Genomic DNA, 15,316 nt, shown 5'->3' with positions numbered 1-15,316 from the left:
TATATCCTGAGAGATACCCTTTTGACTCCTAAAGATAAGAACAAAGAAGACACCCCAATTGTATGTGTGACAACCTTCTCCGGAGCAACCGCAGAAATCAAGAAAATAGTCACAAAAAATTGGAATACAGTACGGAGCCTGAAACCATTTGAAGGTCCACCTATCTTCGCACTTAAAAAGAATGAGAGTGTGAGAAACAAATTGGTTCGAGCTGACACAACATTACCAAGGCAAGACAGTTCAATTCAGTCACTCCTGAACCTTCCGCCAGTCAAAGGACATCATAAATGCGGCAACTGCATTTCCTGTAGTAGCACCATAGAAGGAACAATTTTTTTCTATGGCCTGAAACAAATCAAACATGAGGTATTTACAAACTGCAATACCTGCAACGTTATCTACTGTGCCATATGCCCTTGCGGACTTGCGTACGTTGGTAAAACAAGCCAACCCATAAAAACAAGAATATCACAACATCGCTCCAGAATTCGATGCAAAAAGGAAAATGCACCCATGGTCTCCCACTGCATTGAAAAACAGCACGGACCAGATGACCTGAAATGGACTGTGGTGAAACAAGTGAAAGGTAAAAATGTGGCCGATAACTTGTCCAAGCAAGAAGCCAAGACAATCATGTATCTAGATACAGTCAACCACGGACTTAATGAACTATCGGAAATTTCCAGTTTCATGTGTTAAACACAATACAAACTCCAGCGCGATGTCGGAAGCTTCCGCCGAAAAAAACGTCCTTATCTCCTAGCAACAAGCGCATGTGCACATGACGCGATCACGCTGTCCTATCAGAAGCGCTGAGACACCAAAGTCGGCGAACACGCCTATGAGAGCTTCGCTTTCATCCTCGACCAAGACGTAAGACCCTAAGCCTTCTGAACGCTGTGTAAACTCACTACAGCGGTAGCGGAGAGAGAAGCAACACGCCCTTGAGAGGAGACGCCGGGAATGTGATGCACCCTTGCTCCTCCACCTTGCGGAGAAACTGTCCCGCAACGACAACGCCGTGGCGCTACTGAAGAATCCTCCAGACTCCCCCAGGTACAAGACGCCCTGGCAAACTACAGACAAAGCATGGCTATCCATAACCCTGTAATTAACAACAAAGTGCATACGCCTCATGCCAGCTTAACACCAATTGAGAATGGCAAACGCCGCTTTTTTCGTACGCATTATAAAACAGGCACTAAACTCAGTACCTAGAGAAGCTCACAGGACCTATTTGATCCACACGAAGTTCTGAACCCAATTTCCCTGCTTCTCTCCACAGTAACTAAAGACTGCGGACACACAGCCTCACCACACCGGCGTGTGAGAAACCTCGCCTCCTGTTACTCAACTGTATTCATTGTATGCAGTACCGATTTTCCCACACTTGGGTACGTGATCTTCAATCTAAATAACTCATATTTGATAATATTTGTAAATATTACTTATAAGCACTGTAACTGGTCCCATATTCCATACCCAACCACTAAAACATGCTCCTTAAAAATTTTTTCCCGTAGGTGTAACATGATGGTCCTCAACACCTACTGCGAGCCCTGATGAAGACCTGCCCAAACTTCCCACCCTGTCAAGATTTTTATCAAGGTCGAAACGCGTAGGCTCAACTCCAGTGCCAGGAGAGACATATGCCATATGATCTAACTAAACAATTGGGACATATATAGTGAGAGACGCATCTCACAATTAGGCATTAAATACTTTTGAATACATGACTTTCCCTGGCAAGATACAGGACAACTAACTTTTCCCTTAGAGGGACAAATTGATAACATTCCCCTGGGATACCAATATAATTTCCCTTAGATTCATAGTAGGACCCTGAAATATCAATTGTAAATAAGATTTTGTTGATACACGAACTCACTTTTTTTGTGGATTGTTGTTATTTGAACTTATTAATTTTTTCACTGTAATTTTGTCACTTTGTTTTCCTCACGTTGATTTACCTAGTAGCTAACAAGTTATTTGTTGTAAATAGTGAATGTACTTTATGTCATAAGGAGATATTCAAAGCTGAGCTGTTCACACCCAATGTGTACCCTTTTTGAATCCCAAAATAATGTGCTAATACATGAGCGTTCATTGTCAATAAATAGGACTTGAACAAAAAATAACCTGTGTGATCCATGGTGTCAGAGGCTTTGTATACTTAACAATAGTTATACTTACACCCAGCACGCTATTGTATCTGAGGTCTGTGGAGCTTGAGAAACCTCCGACATTTCGGCACTTCGATGGAGGTGGCGACTATGATGAGATGAAAAGGTGTCTTTTTACCGGCAAGGTTCTGTCGTTCAACGTGATCTGCGGCGATCTCCGTCGAGGGCTCTGATGCCTACAGCGGAGGCGAGACGGAAGCTGGGTGAGAGCCGACAGAGAGAAGTCGGCTGTTAGAAGCTGCTGGTAAATGATAAAAGGAGAAGGCAGAGCACACTAACATGACATTCCACATATTTTTTTTTAAGTCGAGTGTGTGCCGTGCCTATATTTTCTCTGCGCTTAGGGGACATTAAGCTCTGTCTGTTTAAAGAGAACAACACTGCAAGTACCAGAAAGCAATGAGAATAGCCTGTGTGAGCTCATATGCTTCCTCTTCTTCTGGTAAAGAACTCGCTGATGGTCTCACGTTTCATTGAGCTTTTCTATATTGTGGACATGCCGGCAAGTTGTCAACGGTGAACTGCATATAAGGGACAGTCGGTATTCTCTGGCGGTGCCGTCGCCGTATTATTTCATAGCATAGGAAGAGGTTTGCTGGAGGGTGCTGAATGCTTTTGCTCTGGCTGATTCGCCATTTGGTGCAACAATCCACCCAGCGCCTGGCTTACCTAAGCAAGGGATCGGTATACGGCTGGACCGGTTGGCGACTTGGTTGCGGACGAGGACGAGCGCCTCGGAGTGCGAAATTTGGGGAGGAGAAGACCTGCCGAAGCTACAGAAAGTGGAAGAAATGGCTCCTAAAAATGTACCTAGATCCACTTGGACAGCTAAAACCGTGGTAATCGACCAAGTAACAACACCATTGATGGCTCGGGTCTCAACTGTGGCTCCTACTACAGCTGTGTCAGCTACGATCATGGCTTCTTCAAGCCTGCCAAACACTACAGCAAAACCACCTGCAAAATCACCGGTGGGAGCCATCGGAGCGAACAAACAGGTACTGCTTGTTGAACCGCCATCTTGGGGGGAGGCAGGGTAGCGCTCCAGCTCCTGGACGCCTCCCACCCTCCTCCCATTCTCAGCAAGACATGGATATAAGGAAGGGGCTCTCCCGTCCGCGCAGCGGGCGGGCGCAGCGGGCGCGCCTAAGGCAAGCCCGTCTGCGCCCGTCCGCGCTGGACCCGTGCTTAGCGCCAGTCCCCCTGCCTCTCGCACCTCTTTGCTTACCTGGTCCTCGGAGCAACTCATACTTCTTCGCCGCAACACTTGCACCCCGCCTATATGCTGCAATCCCCACAGTTTGGAAACCGGCTCTTACTTATATCTTTGCTGCAATTATCCCATTCCCGCCTTCATTAAACGGACTCCACCACCCAATACTGGCACTCACTGCTCTCTCTTACCTACCTTACATGCTGCCGTAATTAACTGCCGGTCTCTTCCCGCACATGCGTCGGACATCTGGCTGCTGCTAGAGTCGAGCAAGTGGGACTTATTATTTCTCACAGAAACGTGGCTTAAAGACTCGTCCATGCCAGATATCAACCTGGCCATTCCCCCTGGTTTCCGATTACTAGGTATTAATCGAGATAACATCAAACCTGGAGGGGGTCTCGCGATTATTGCTAAATCCCACCTTACTCTGAGCTCGACTAAAATTGCTAACCTCGGTCTTATCGAGGCCATGTATTTCACAATTAAGGATGCCGCATGCACTATTTTTGCCGGTATCCTGATATACAACCCCCCTCCCGTCACTGCTTCCTCCCTCAATGCCCTGATGCATTCAATTGCGGACTTTTCCCTTAAACACTCGCACTTCACAGTGTTGGGAGATTTTAACCTCCATATTGATAACCCTTCCTGTGCTCTAGCCTCTTCAATTTTGGAAACCCTACAAGGACTGACCTTGTCCCAATTAGTTAAAGGTCCCACGCATAAAGCTGGCCACACGCTTGACCTGATCTTTACAAATCACCCTGGCATAAATGTCCTTCCCTTACTTCCCCTTACATGGTCTGACCACTTCCTTATTCCCTTCTATATTTCCAGACCTTCCCTTCCCCCTCCCTCTTCCCTCAATCGAGTTAGTGGTCGTAAATGGACCAAGGTTACCTGCGAGGCTATTGAATCCCGATTTCAGTACCATCCTAATCATACGGAAGATCTGGATAAGGAAACGGCAAGATACAACTTTGCCCTCACTTCAGCACTTGACTCCATCGCTCCTCTTGCGCCCTTGGCGTCTGCCAGATCTCGTCCGTCGGCCTCTTGGTTCTCCCCGTTGGAACAAAGCAAATGCAAAAGGCTGGAACGTATTTGGCGCCAGAACTACGATCCAATGGCAAAACTGGCTTATAAAACTGTGTTAAACAAATTTCAAATGCTCAAACGCTCTTCCATGAGAACATATTTCTCTAGCCTCATTCAACAGGCGCAGAACTCGTCCAAAACCCTCTTCAAGATTGTAAAAGATTTTGTTACCCCTTCGGCCATCAAAACCCAATGCAGTCCCACCCAAGACCTATGCAATGGTCTATCGGATTTTTTTCAGGACAAAATTACCAAACTTGCTTCCTCATTTGTTTCTGTCTCGCCCAACCCTCCCCCAGACCCTTCTCACCTCACTTCATGCTCCTTTAATTCCTTCAGTGAATTACCATTTGATTCTGCCCTATCACTACTTCATCAAGTCTGGCTCACCCTTGGACCCAGTACCTGCTAAAGTGATGGGTAATCTTGCCCCTGTCCTCATCAATCCCCTCCTCTCCATCTGGAACTCCTCCCTGACCCAGGGTCATTTCCCCTTGGTTTGGAAACAAGCTAGGCTACTTCCCATCCTCAAGAAACCTAATGCCGATCCCTCTCTATTTTGCAGTTACCGTCCTATCTCGCTCCTGCCTAAGCCAGCTAAGGTGTTGGAGAAAGTTGTTCAGAAACAACTGGCCCAATTTCTGGAAACTAACAAATTGTTACACAATTCCCAATCCGGCTTTCGCACCGGCTACAGCACCGAGACAGCGTTGCTGGAAGTCTCCGAAACAATCAGGGAATCAGTGGATAGGGGTGAGGAGGCCATGTTGGTCCTCCTCGACCTATCCGCTGCATTTGACACGGTTTCCCATGTCATTCTTATAGCTCGACTGCAACAGCTGGGGATTGATGGCACTGCCCTGGCATGGATCAAATCCTTTCTGTCCGGAAGGACCCAAAGGGTATTGTTACATTCATTTCAATCCGAAGACAAACCCCTCTTGTGTGGCGTGCCCCAGGGCTCAGCTTTGAGCCCTTTATTGTTCAATGTTTATCTGGCCCCTCTTGCCAGGGTAGTTGAGTCCTCGGGAGTCAGGGTGGTCTCTTATGCTGATGATACTCAGCTTGTTTTTTCATTTAGAGACCATTCTGACTCCCTCTTCTCCAACTTTCGAAACTGCCTTGGCAACATTTGCACCTGGATGGCTGCTAACCATGTCGCCCTCAATACTGAAAAGACAGAGGTCCTCTTTTTCAGCCAGAAAACTACTCCCCCTGCCACTCTGTGGTGGCCCAGCGTTCTTGACCCACCTCCTATACCAGTGCAATCAGCCCGCAATCTGGGCTTTATATTTGATAACACCTTGTCCGGGAAAACCCAGGTCAATAAAGTAGCGGCGGTTCGTTTTAACAAATTGCGTATGATCAGGAAGATCTTTCCCTTTCTCCCCCAGTCTTCCCGTAAGACAGTGGTCCAGGCACTCATCATGGCACACCTTGATTATGCCAACAGCCTCTATGCCGGTGCCCCCCAATATCTCATTGATCAACTTCAAATTATACAAAATGCGGCAGCTAGACTTATTGGCAACATCCCCCCCCGTAACTCGATCAGAGCGTACCGAGAGGAGCTGCATTGGCTTCCCATAGCCCGTCGCATTGACTTCAAGGTTCTGATCCTTGCCTTTAGGGCAATTAATGGCACTGGCCCTGGCTATCTGAGCAGAAGGCTTAAGATAGCCTCCTCGGTAAGGCACCTGAGATCCAACAGTCTACGCCTACTGATCGTTCCTCGATTTAGACTCACTCGCACTGGTGGCAGAACTTTTACCGTTACGGCCGCCAAGCTATGGAACAGCCTACCTTTGGACCTCAGGTTCTCCGAATCTGAACTTGTCTTTCGTCGCAAACTGAAAACATGGCTGTTTTCCAAGCACTAGCTAGCAAATTCTGGTGCAGACTTGCTCTTGTGACAGATAGTCATGAACCAGGTAACCCCCTCTCTGATTAACAAGTAGTCTTAGCGCCGGGACACCCCCGCTGGAGGTAGCCGTGCCCTCTATAAGCTTCTTAAATAAATAATAATAAATACTGCGCCCTCCTACTTTGATTATTGATGGTATTTGTCCTGCTAGTGCGATTGAAACAAACAACTCGCACCCTATCTTAGAGCCGGAATTGGAATTGGATTCTGATAATCTCCCAGAATCTTCTACTGGGTAAAACAGCGCTAGTTCAGCTACTGTGACTGTGACACCTCCCATAGGGGGGGCGGAGGATAGGGATGATGATGGTGGAGGTGAAGGTGGAGGTGAAGGAGCGAGAAGCTGCTCTCCTGAGGACTCGGAATACGAGGAGACAGAGGAGACAGAGGAGGGAGAGGAGCATGGGACTGGGGTAGAGTTTCCACAGCCAAATACATGGCGGATCGGAGGGGCAAAGCTAAACAAAAGAAAAATGCCAAAAGCAAGAAAGGCAAAAGACCACCAGCAGAGGGTTTATCCCTTAGTAACACCGCTCAAGCTATGAAAAAATATATAAATTTGGACAAAAGTCCTCTTAGAAAATGGATTCAGGCTAAGGGACTAGTGAAAAATATGACCCTTCGATTGTTGGGCTCCACCCTTCTTGTTGAAGAATCTCAGGAAAACTGCGCAGGCCCCCGCCTGTCTCCCCCAGTTTCCCCAGCTCCCCCTGCTCCAGTTGTGGATGTAGACACTCCCCCGTTACTTGGCCCTACTAATGGGGCATCAAGCTCAGTATTGATAACTTCCCCTGTCAGTCTCGAAACATTAAGCTATGGTCCTGGCTTTACGACATGTATGCCTTCTGGCAACTCGGATTCTCCCTATAATATCTCGTCAGACGGCATGGAGAAAGGCGGCTCTGAAATGTCCCCTTTTGAGGTTATTCTACACACTTTAACTAGCCATCATGCTGAGGAGCAAGAACGCTTTCTGCAATTACGTGGAGACAATACCAAGCTTCAGAATTCATTGACAGACATGACCTCCAAACTAGGAGGGATGTCACAGGAAATAGAGAACCTTCAGCAGAGAGTTGTTGGTATCCAAGAGAGCGCAGCTCACACTGAAACAGATCTGAATGACCACGAAAGTCAGATTCTTGCTTTACAATTGAAGGTTGAGGACGTAGAGAACCGCCAACGCGATCAAATTTGAGACTCTTTGGCATTCCGGATGGGGCTGAGGGGTCAGACGCAAGGGCGTACATGGTGAAATTACTAAACAAAGCCCTACCTGATTTAGCTGATTGGGATTGGGCCTCTCGGGTCCAGAGAGCGCATCATCTTCCCCCATTTCAGAAGAATAGGGAAGGCAAATACCCAAGGCCCTTTATTATTTATTTTGGGAATTTTCTCATAACCCCTTCGACGCTCATGACGAGCTCAGCTCGTCATGAGTTACGGTTCTGGTACGCTCATGACAAGCCGAGCTCGTCATGTAACGCAGGTTTTTTTAAAAGTCAGCGCGCAGCGGGAAAAGCCGGCTCGCGCATGGTGTTAAGGCAGGCAGTAGCTTTAAAAGCACACCCAAACTCTCCTATCAAGATTGAGAATATGTCTTTATTTGTACGCTCAGACTTGAGCAAACCTAAAATGGATAGGAGGTGGAGATTAAAAAAGCTGATAGACCCCTTTAAAGCCATTGGGGGACAAGCATTTTTGCAGGAACCTGCTCGTTTAAGTCATTAAAGGAGCTCATACTTATTATTTCTCGGATAAGAAGGAGGCAGAAATAATGCTGTCTAAGATGAGCTAAGCTTTGAGTTAAAAATTTGAGCGAGTATTACTTTCTTTTTTTCCCCTTGACTTTTTTTTAGTTCTGGGGGGATAGCAACTAAAATTCTTCTTTTTCTTATCTTTTGTTGATGTTTGTAAGAGAAAGGCGGGTGGTCTAGGGGCCCCGGTGCTGTTGTGCTCTGAGCTGCCCATCTAACGGCAGCAGTCACATAGGGGGCTCCCTCTGGTTCTGGGTAAAGGTAGGGGAGGGAAGGGGGGTGGGCCCAGGTTCTCCGAGGGGTAGCTGTTTGGGGTAGGATCAAAAAATTAAAAAAGACAGCACCTTGTGTGGAAGGTTTAAATTTGAAATGAATGTATTGTTGTTTGTCACTATATTTTTTGCTCAATAATGTACATTATGCAAAACTGTTTGAAATTATCGATTAAAATGCATGTTTTAAAATGCTTAGCGTGGAACGTATCAGGCCTAAATAGTAAAAACAAAAGAAGACTTATCTCCGAAGCGTTAAGGCTGTACAACCCTCAGCTAATTTTTTTATCTGAGACACATATTTCTTATAAAGATAGAAAGTTACTTAACCAGCTGGGTTATGAGGTTGTAGTTTGTTCCTCTCAACAGATTTAGCTTAGGGGAGTTGCTATATTAAAAGACAAAAGATGTAGAATTGAACGATCAAATCTGGTACTGATAAACTGGGTCTCTGGGTGATAGCGCAAGTTTGTATCGGCAATCATAAATATGTACTTTGTGGAATTTATGGCTCTAATACGGATGAAGCTTTTATTTTTGATGAACTGAACTTGGAATTGTTGGGGTGGAAGGGAGCAGTTATTATGATGGGGGATTTTAATTGTATTATGGATTAACAGCAGGATACAACAAGGCTGGGTACTTTTCAGCGTATGCATAAAGTGAGGGCTGCTATTTTAGATATCAGTAGGGTACACAATGTTAAAGACGTATGGCGCTCTCTCTATCCAGACATACCTGGTTATACGTTTTACTCAGCCCCTCATAAACTTTGTTCACGCATTGACATGGCATGGGCAACGGATCAAATAATCCAGAATAGTTCTATGGAAATTTGCCCCCGGGTGTCCTCAGATCACAACCCTATTTTATTAGCATATAGCTATTCTGAAGGCCAAAATATTCCAAGATTGTTTTCATTTCACCGTTATCTATTGACCGATACTGCTTACATTTCTCAGCTCAAGTTGCATTTGAGTGAATTTATTAAAATAAATCTTCATACGGCCTCTCACATCTGCGTTTGGGTCACTTGTAAGGCCAGCATTAGAGGCCATGCACAACAATATATTTATAAACAGAATTCGGAATGCCGTAAAACTAATAATAAACTAATAGCAGATATTAGGGAATATGAAATTCTATTGGCTGACTCGCTTCGTCTGTGCTCCACTAATACCGTTGAAACAGAGCTTACACTTGAAACATTAAAATCTAATCTCAAGACAATCTTTATTGAAAAAAGCTGCGCTAAAATGCATAAGACTAACATTCTGTATTATGAAGGGGGGGATAAAATTGGCAAGCTATTGGCCTATCAAGTAGCGGATGATAGAGCTCAGACCCGTATTAAATGTATAAAAGGCGCAAATCAAATTATTTATAACCAACCGGCGCAGATACTGACGCAATTTACGGAGTATTATAACACCCTTTATATCCCAGAGAACCAACTACTCACATCTGATATTTCAGTTTATTTGGAAAATAACTTTAAGGAAAAACGCAATCTATCAGGCTTAGAACATCTGTCGGATGATATTGCCGAGCTAGAACTAAGGCAGGCTATCTCATCCTTACCTAAGGGGAAGGCCTCAGGGGAGGATTCAATTTTGGTGGAATTATATCAAATCTGTATGGAAGAAATAATTCCCCTTTTACTCCTAATTATACAACATATTGGGGCAAAAGGGAAGGCCCCGAACTCCTGAAACACAACGAAAATAATTTTCTTCTTAAAAAAGGGCAAACCAGCTGAAGAATGTGGGTCGTACAGGCCAATTTCTTTGATTAATTCAGACGCGAAGGCCTTCGCTAAGGTTTTAGCAAACAGGCTGGCCGTGGTTGTCCCTCGGATCGTTAGTGAACAACAACACGGATTTGTCTTGGGCAGGGACACTACTACCCATATTAACACAGCTATCACAGCTTTCGACATGGCAGAGACAGAAACCTCCCCACTCGGCATGATCTTATTAGATGCCGAAAAGGCTTTTGACCGGGTGGGGTGGGATTATCTCTGGTCCGTGTTGTCTTTCATTGGTTTCAGGGGCAAAATGGTCAGCTGGATTCAGGCTCTATACGATAAACCCACGGCTAAAATTAGCTATTCAGGTATGCTATCCTCTGCCTTTTTAATTGCACGGGGCACTCGGCAGGGGTGCCCGCTGTCACCTCTGCTCTCTGCCCTGTCCATGGAGCCATTCCTGCTGGCACTCCTTGTACAACCTAGGATAATTCCATTTAGCTCAGGATCCCATTGCTTGAAAATTACTGCATATGCGGACGACATTGCAATATATTCCTCCAATGTCACATCAGCATTAGAGGGCTTTATGGTCGAAACAGAAAAATGTGGCAATATTTCCGGCTATAAATTAAATGTGAACAAAACCCAGATAGTGGTCAACTATAAACCTATGGGGGTAAATTTAGGGATATGTCAGGCTGCTAACTATTTAGGGGTAAAAATGTCATAAAAAATCTGTGACATAATCCCCATCAACTATGTTAAATCAACCAAGATGCTTCTTAAAAAATGGCATAAATTACCACTAAATAATATTAGTAGAATAAACTTAATCAAGATGAAAATTCTTCCTAAGTTTCTTTATCTTTTTCGTTCTATCCCGTTGGCAGTTAATAATATTTTTTTTAAGAAACTCTATGGAATTTTCAGCAGTTTCATCTGGGGTTACCGGAAAGCACGTAAAAGCTTATCTTCATTAAAAGGGTATATTGATATAAACTTTACTTCTGGGCTACCTTATTGGGCGTCTTCGTTCCCTGCTTAATTCTGATTCAAAACATTTGTTTGTTCATACCATTATGCTGAACTCTGATGCAAGCATGTTTTTGCTTAGATTGAATGGCCCAAATTTTTACAAAAGAGTCAAATTTAAGACTGCTCGAGATATTGCCAAGATTTGGTTCAGCATTTTGCTTTTTTGTAAGACCTCTTTTTTTCAGTTTAAATTACGACTTTGGGATAACCCAGGATTTCCGGGGATATTTATTGGCAGCCAGGCTAATGTGTGGGCAACTCATGGTATTGCAACCTTGGGGGACCTGTATGGCACCAATAGCTTTTTAGACTGTGAGATATTAAAAAATTTATACCATCTTACAGAGCCTATGAGGTTTAAATATATTCAGATACACGATTTTTTGATCCGTAAAATGAACATTTTAACTATCTCAGACTCTGATATTTGGGAGTGCCTCTATTCATCTAAGACCAAATCAGTAATAAGTACTGGCTATAGCTGTTTAATATCTTATGTAAAATACTATTGCTCCAAGTTAGCAGAGAAATGGAGCTCTAAACTGGGACTGACAATCTATCCAGAACAGATTGCTCACTCTCTCTCTAAAATCAATAACTTGGTACAATCCGCCAGCCTACGATTACAACAATTTAAAACCTCTTGTCTGCTATATCACACCCCGGAAGTGATTCTTAATTGGTGTTCAAATGTACAATACTCCGAGCGTACCAAATACCCTAAATGTGATACGATGGGCGCTAATATAGAACATATGTTATTTTCCTGCCCGCTATTGAATGATTTTTGGCTTAATTTGGACAAAGTTTTGAAACTGAAATTAGCTAGGCCACCATTGCTTTCTGCCTCTACTGTACTCCTAGATATTCATAGTAGTACCTTACCGCAACAGGCTTTAATTACTATTTTACTTTCCTGTGCTAAACATACGATAGCTAGGGCATGGATATCGCCACAGCCGCCACATATTATGCAATGGTGGGCTTTGGTCAATGAAATCCATAGCATGGAAGCAGGAATAGCCCGAATTAAGGGTACCAGGTCTTTGCTTAAATTTGAGAACATTTTGGCCAACTTTATTTAAAATCTGTTCGTGCATATGATTTCACTTAAAATGGTATGAATAATTTGTTTAACATTGTATATTTCTTGTATTTTGTACTCTTGTTTTTTTTTGCCATTCTGTATATATTCTTGTATAGATATTATTGGTATATTAGCAACGTCTTGACATGTTTTCACTCTGTGCTGTCAATAAAAAAAATAAAAAAAGGAAACAATAGAGAAAAGGAGTTTAGGCTCCCTGAGCTACAAATTAATAAACATCTTTTAGCAAAAGTGGTTTTTAAATTGTGTGTTGGGAAATGCTACTTGTAGAAAGTCAGCATTTTCTTGCTTAACCATCCGGTCTGTCAATGCCTGCTTGTGGATTCACTGTCTGGTTTTAGACTGACAGGGGCTGTTTGTGTATTCACTCCAGACACTCACACAAAGGGTATTGAGGTGTGCCCTGCATATGCTAATGGGCCACCCAGGGCTGGGGTGGTGGGAGGAGTTGTCACTAGTACCTGAATAGGCTGTGGAAGACCTGCACAATGCTGTCTCCACCCCCTGTAGTGTGGCTGTACCACAGAACTGGTTTTACTGAGCAAGGGGGGCTTTCATGAACAAACACTTCAATGGGAAAATGGGGTTTAAGTATCAGACCTAAAATCCCTGAACTTTAGAATTATTTTGGACTAAGGAACTTGACTTGTCAAGAAGAAGAACTGGAGAAGCTGTCAAGAGGAACTACCACTTTGATGTGTGCTTTGCTGTGTTGGCCTGCAGTGGCTGGTTCTGTCTGGGGCAGTGAAAGGACTGGACTTAACTTTCTGCAACTTATTTCCTGAGTTTCTCCAAGGGCTTGAAGTAGAGCTTGCCTCCTGCTGGAAGTCTCAGGCACACTAAATACTTCACCATCCTCTGGGTACATGTTTGTTTCAGCTTCCACAGAGAGAAAAGCAACCCAATGCCATCAATGACGCCACTGCTGGCTCCGTGGCCTGTTGGCATCTCAACGAACCCTGCCGCACTTCGCACTGCAACACTGGTCTTACCCACGTAGTTCTTCACTGTCACAGAGTCACTGCTTGCACCGTGACCTGTCAGCATCGTACGCCGCACCACCTCACCTTACATCGCTGTCCAAAACTGACCAACAACGACGCGCCAAGCTGATGACAACGCCTCTGCCTGCACCGTGGCCTGAAGGCACCGCTCATAAGGTATACAAGCACTGCCCCATCCCATACCGCAGCTTTGGTCCACGGAGGCCAGCGCCATCAACTCTAGATCATTAACCGATCACGCTGTCTGCACCGTGACCTGTGGGCCCCACACACCGTCTTGGCCCACTTGGCACTGCAGCCTTGGGTCTACCGACAACAACACTTCAGCAACGATGCCGCTGCTGCTTGCACTATGACCTGTCAGCATTGCAAAGAGCCCCGCCCCACTTCAAACCGCCACCCTTGTCTCACCAAAGCCACTGGATGCCGTCATTGAGCCGCTGACTGCAACTCATCCTGAGGGCACTGCAGGCCACACTGCTCCACATCACGCCACAGCACCGATGCCTACCATTGCTCCTGATGTCAACCTCACGGAGTCTGTTCTACAACGAGTGTAACTTCCAGGGCCTGATGATTCCTACACCGACCTCCAATTACGACGCCTGCCGATGCCGCCTCTACGGAGCTCATCGCAAGGTCCATGACGCCATGCTTTTTCAAGGTACTGTTTGCTGGTCTTTCTGACACTGTACCTCGCCCACAATCTTATGGTCAACCTGAACTGTTGAATTTGTTTGTTCATGACACCAAGATAGCCCCGGACAGAGATATTGACTGCAAGGAACTGTATTTTAAGTGTACCTTGCAAAATGCATATCTTTTTATGGTTTTGGTCTTGTTTTACACAGTTAAATATTGGCTATTTTTCTAAAACTGGTGTGGTGCCCTTTATATGTATTTTCACTGTATTACTGTGTGTTATGTGCAGATGCTTTACACATTTTCTCTGAGATAAGCCTGACTGCTTGTGCCAAGTTACCAAGGGGGTGAACAGCGGTTATTTTAGAAGTGTAACTCCCTCGTGGTGACGAGAAGGAAGGGTCCCTACTTGGACAACATGCCAACTAGAAACCCCCATTTCTAAGAGGTCTTGTTTGTGGAGCCATTAAAATGTGAAAAACTACGAATAATCAGCATTGTTCAACCAATCAAATTCTGTGTGAGGAATAAAAAAAAAGGATTGAATTGATATGTAGATTTTCTTTTTAAACAGACAGAAGAAAGTAGCCTCTGTCTGCAGGCCAAACAATATTTCAATAGACTAATATATTGATTGATAACAATTGTATCATCACTTTGCCTGTAACATAGTATCATTCTATTCACATTCACTGTATATAGATTTTGCATCCAATTTACAGCACAACAAAGAGAAACCAAACTTATTTATATATCTGGCAATGCTGATGTTTGATTTTTTCTAATGTGATGCCTAAAGCATTGTTATCCTTTTCTTAGTGTTGGGAGACCCTTGTTGGCGAGGATATATATCGGCTGATCATGTTTGATTTTATATTTTCCTTACTGGGATCTTTCTTCGGAGAATTTATGCGAAGGTAAATATACAATATAAGTTCAGCTGTGTTGCATTAGGACAGGTATGGGTGTCGTATATATTTACACTTCAAAATATTGTACTAACATCAAGAGACGATGTATAACTTTGAGTATCCAATCGCAGTCCTTGTAGCCTATTTAGACTCCTTATAGATACTGGTTATGATTTTAATATAAACAATGTAATAATTACTGTGCTAATAATGCTTCCTAGTAGTGATCAAAAGAAAGTAAAAGTGGGTAAGAAGACAAACAAAGGGAAAAAGGTGGCATGCAAACTGTTATATTTAACACTTTGTTTACACCTTTATGCAGCTTCCTCTAACACAGTTCCTGGGTCCAGTATCAAGTTCTATTTTCCTTTCTTGAAAGGTTTCTTCAATTTGCTTATGTTAACCTCATTAAAGGC

At 44.1% G+C, this 15,316-nt stretch overlaps 1 protein-coding gene across 1 annotated transcript in view; it reads left to right on the top strand.

The window, feature by feature from the left end:
* TMC5 (transmembrane channel like 5) overlaps positions 1-15,316 on the top strand; it is a 757,208-nt gene that overhangs the window by 539,649 nt on the left and 202,243 nt on the right. The window contains exon 14 of the mRNA XM_086940869.1: positions 14,809-14,906. Coding sequence (XP_086796995.1) covers positions 14,809-14,906 — 98 coding nt within the window. The remainder of the gene's footprint in view (positions 1-14,808; positions 14,907-15,316) is intronic.

This window comes from Lissotriton vulgaris, chromosome 10, assembly GCF_964263255.1.
Source record: "Lissotriton vulgaris chromosome 10, aLisVul1.2, whole genome shotgun sequence".
Taxonomy (NCBI): Eukaryota; Metazoa; Chordata; class Amphibia; order Caudata; family Salamandridae; genus Lissotriton; species Lissotriton vulgaris.
Note: the sequence above shows the minus strand (reverse complement) of the source record. Positions and strands in the feature narration are given on the sequence as shown.